This window comes from Helianthus annuus, chromosome 9, assembly GCF_002127325.2.
Source record: "Helianthus annuus cultivar XRQ/B chromosome 9, HanXRQr2.0-SUNRISE, whole genome shotgun sequence".
Taxonomy (NCBI): Eukaryota; Viridiplantae; Streptophyta; class Magnoliopsida; order Asterales; family Asteraceae; genus Helianthus; species Helianthus annuus.
In genome coordinates, this window is record NC_035441.2 from 96,633,236 (window position 1) to 96,638,054 (window position 4,819).

At 31.3% G+C, this 4,819-nt stretch overlaps 1 protein-coding gene across 1 annotated transcript; it reads left to right on the top strand.

Moving 5' to 3' along the window:
* Positions 1-1,689: 1,689 nt before the first annotated feature.
* On the top strand, positions 1,690-2,745 carry LOC110875747 (F-box protein CPR1-like). The gene has a single exon (XM_022123950.1). It carries the CDS (start codon positions 1,690-1,692, stop codon positions 2,743-2,745), a length of 1,056 nt encoding a protein of 351 aa, XP_021979642.1.
* The last annotated feature ends 2,074 nt before the right edge of the window (positions 2,746-4,819 follow it).

A 4,819-nucleotide genomic window follows, 5' to 3' on the forward strand; every position in this document is an offset into this window, starting at 1 on the left:
TTTCGTATTGACCAAGTTGTGGTGTGTGGGTAACGCATGTGTACTTCGTTTAGATGTTGATAGCAGGGTAATTTCTGATGTTGGATTCCCAGATACAACGGATGTGGAAGCTACAGGTCACTTAGTTAGTATTCGAGATCAACTCCATATGTTGGTTAGTATCGGATTCTATAGTGTGAATATGGAATTGTGGAAACTTGAAAATGAAAAGTGGTCAAAAGTATTTTTTTTGTCCACCTGCTATTTCTATGCCATTGATGATTGGGTCGTCTGTGCACTATATCAACAGAAATAAGAAGTTCATTATAGTTCAAGAATGGGATGATATTACTGATGTAACTATAGAGGCAGAGGAAATGCATGTTTTTTTTGCCTATCATCTTTACTCAAGGTGTGAATGGATCTGTTTATTTTGAAACTACAATTTCACCAAATGTTTAGTTATGCTATTTTATGTAGTTCTTTTTTTGTTCTTCGTTGTTTTGATCAGTTAGTAATTGATGTTTGTGGTTGTTTTTATGTGTGGTATAGTTTGTCACAATGAGATTGAATCTTTATGAATTAATGTGCTTATATTATCATGTTAAATATTCATAGAGAGTGTATCATTTTAATATTTGCTTTGTGTGAATTTAATTATGATTACATGTGATTGTGGATTAAAACCAGAAAGGTCTACAAAAAAAACACAATGGGCCCTTGGAGACCAAGCCCTTAGATCAGCTTGGAAGCCCTTACCATTGTGCAGTTACATAGAATTAGAAACTTCCCACGTTGTAATAGGTGCAGTTAATGATTAGTTTTTAGATGAATGATTTCTTTTAGTATAGTCATTGTGTTTTTTGAGTATCATTGTGTCATTGTTTTTCTGTTTTTATATATTTGATTTCTTTTATAGTTGACTATATTTAAATATAACATTGTGTAATTAATTCCTACTTTTTGCTGTCTTTCTCATTCTTTTTTAATAGTGGTTACATATTGTGCAGTTAAGGACAATTAGAAACTTCCCACTTTGTAATATGTCCAGTTAAGGAATAGTTCTTACTGGATTTTTTTTTTGCTGGAATATTGTCATTTTATGTTTTGTTTATCATTGTGTTATTGGTTTTCTGTTTTCCATATATTTGATTTTTTTTTGTAGGTGTCTATTTTTATATATTGTATTGTGTAACTAACTTCCTATTTTTTAGTTGTGGTTCTCATTATTTTTCAATAATCCTATTATCATAAAAACAATATTTTTTATAAAAAGGACAAAATAATATATAAAACCCAATGCCAAAAAAAATCTACAATGTAATTATTTTCACAATTGTAATAACACAATGTTTGGCAACTAACAAAGTAATTTATAAAAATAAGATTAATTAATAAAAAGTATATTCGTGTATGTGTTTGATTAAAAAGTATCTCCATGTATGTGTATATGTTTACCTGTAAATTAGAAACGGTTTCTAATATATATTTTTATTTAATTTTATTTACCCCCTATCGCCCATAGTGTGTGAAAACCGTTTACCACAACTACTCGGAGTTTTAGGAGTTTTTACTCACCTGTGTCAACTGTTAATTGGGGTAGTTTCTATGTAGGTATTCATTTTTCAAAGGAATCGCTTTTTCGTATGTGTTTTCTTCCTCTCTCTATCAACGTCAGTAATTTTAATTAAAGTATAAGCGTAAGTGAATATGAAGGATCTTCCATCTCTGTTAATATTGATGAAGATTATTCCAAGACTTCCGGCAAAGGAGGTTATACGGTGCAAGGCTGTGTCTAAAGAGTGGTTAGCCTATCTTTCAACTCCTGAGTTTGCTAAGAACAATTGTCGTTTCTTGCGAGTATTAGGTGACCGAAAAATAATTGCTCTTGACAAATCATCGTGTGCAATTCGTTATGTTGATGTTGCATCTCCTAGATGTGTTTTAGGCAATAATATTCACATTCCCTTCGATTGTCATCCATGTAATGTGATCTTTTTAGCAAGTTTGGATGGCATGGTATGTGTTTGCTTATGTAATACTGGTGATTTGGTTGTTTGGAATCCACTAACTCGTGTGTTCAAGATGCTGAGAAATTCTAATTATCAGGGATTTTACAATATGGATGATGATAGTCTTGGGTTTTGTGTTGACTCTGCTGGTGATTACAAAATTGTGCACATTAAACGCACTCATTTCAGGTTGACTGTTAACATTTATTCATTTAGTGAAGGTTCATGGTCAACTCCAAGGTTCTTAATTGATAGTTCATATGATATTGCTGTTTATAGTTGGTCCGTTGGGACGTTTTGTAGGAAAAGTTTGTATTTCGTACTGACCAAATTCTGGTGTATGGATAACACAACGGTTCTTCGTTTGGATGTTGAGTTGAAGGTAATAGAAAATGTAGGTTACCCAGATACATTGAGTGTGGAATCTATAGGTCAGTTGGTGACTATACGAGATGAACTTCATATGTTGGTTAGTATTGGAATGCGTAGTGTAGATGTTCAATTGTGGCGTCTACAAAATAATACTTGGTCGAAAGTGGTGTCTTTTGTACCCCGTGTGTTTATGCCGTTGATGATAGGGTCATCTGTGCACTACATTGATGGTAATAACAAATTAATTATAGTACATGAATGGGGTGATGTTGCTCAGATAAACGTAAGGGCAAAGAAGATGCATGGTTATTTTCCTATCATATTTACACAAGGCATTGTAGGTGCAAGCTATATTGAAACTGTAGTTTCGCCACATGTTTAGTTATGGTTTTGCATTTAGTTGTTTGTTGTTATCATTGTGTTATATACATAGTATTATGTTTGTGGTTGTTTTTGTGGTTGGTATTTCTTTTGTATATGGAGAATCAATATTCGAAATTAATGTGTTATTTTAATTGTTCTATTATGTTTGTAATATGTTTGGTGTGTAATATTTTATGCCAGTAAATATAATCAACGTTTGTTTGTCATCGGTAGTTCTTTCAACACTTTGAAAACATCTAACTTTCATATATCTTATCTAAGTTCATCTAATGGTGTTATTAATTTCTACGTTTATCAATTTACAAATAACTAATTCATTTTAAATTGTGCCAATTAGATGTAAGATTTTAATTTACTATGTTTGACAATTCGATGTGTGATAATATAAGAATAGTTGTAGTTTCTAATTGCAATCGCATAAAAAAGTCATTATTATCTTAAATATGGAGACACTTTTTTTATGGAGTCACTTATTGATGTTCTAGATAGTTGTATAAGAAGTCATTATGATATTAAAATATGCAGTGCATTTGGATGATGGAAATATTACCAATAAGACTTCTAATGTTGTATACAGGAAATCACAACTAAATTTATAACTAAATATGAACTTTGACTACTGTTTACAAATTATAATTCTAAACAAAATATGTCATCCATGCCCTAATATAGTAATAATTGTCATCAAGGTTAGGCTACCAACCAACCAAAAAAACACAATAAGCTGTTCCAACATGTCCCAACAAAAACCATCAAACGATAATGACAAAAGGCATTAGTTTATATACGCAGACATCTACATCATTAGCAGATAACGTTAACTGCTAAGCTTGGCTGACTGCATCCACATGCGTCAACATGAGGAGGTTTCCTGATTTTACATAAGTTAAATGCATATTGTCACCCGTGCTAATATCATTTTCCTTTATGAAACTTGGCCACCCTTCAATCGCATACCTAAATCCATTTCCATCCTTCTGTCGCTTAACTATCTTCACAACTGTTTTCCAATCCATGTTTCTGACATTCATTTGATGCACCTTCTTTGTTAGCCTTGCTCTGTTTACAACTTCTACAGGTAATCGCTGCATTGATGTTAGAGTTAACAAGTATATTAGCCGTGTTGGATATAATTGTCAGCAGCAACAAATATCAATTGTTAATTTTCGAATAAACATAATTTAGTATCTATTATCTATTATAGTTATTCTATGAAGGTTATAAGTGAAGTTATACTTTATTGTTTAGAAAAAAAAAACAACTGTTTTAAGGTTTTTTGTTGCAAACCAAGTTCAATTGTTGTGTTTAACTGGTAATTCTATACGTATAAATAGCCTCATGAATGGTGTTGTAAATTGTTCTCATTAAATAATAGAAATGACATACCATTCGATAATTTGCTTTCCTGTTGAATTGATACGCACCACTTTCTTGATCATAATTTTGATGTGCAACACGTTTTTTTGTCTTCATTGCTTTCCTTCAACGCCATCTGACTTCTTTTCCCGTTTTTGTTAACCTTATCATTTCAAACATGCATTTCCTTTCAATATATATATATATATATATATATATATATATGTTAATGTACAAGAAATATTTATTGGAATATTTTCTTAACTTATGCTTAACTTACCAAACGATCTCGTGTTTGTCATCCAGTTGCTGACATGGTAGAATGATCATAAGTTGTACAGCATATCAGTTGTTTAGGTTCTTCAGATGTAGAATCGGATGCAACCTGTTTACCTTTCTTTTTAACCTGTTATTACAGCCCGTAACATATGTACAAATAACTTATCCGTTATTATGTTTCAAAGACTTACATCTTCTTTTGTCTGGTTGTTATTTCTTTCATTTACAAAACTCTTTCTTTCAGACTTCAACTTTCTTTTTCAACACTTTTCTTATTCACTTCATGTTTCTCATCATTCATCTGCATCCAAGATTTTTAAAATTCATTAACATCTGAGAATCAATATATTGTATTGTAAAAATATGTAAACTCATTACCCTAGTAATGAATTGGTCGATTGAGTCTTCTTGATCAGTGAAGATCTGTTATACGATAA

Coding starts and splice junctions, on each gene's coding strand:
- LOC110875747 (XM_022123950.1), top strand. CDS start 1,690: ATGAAGGATCTTCCATCTCTGTTAATATTGATGAAGATTATTCCAAGA.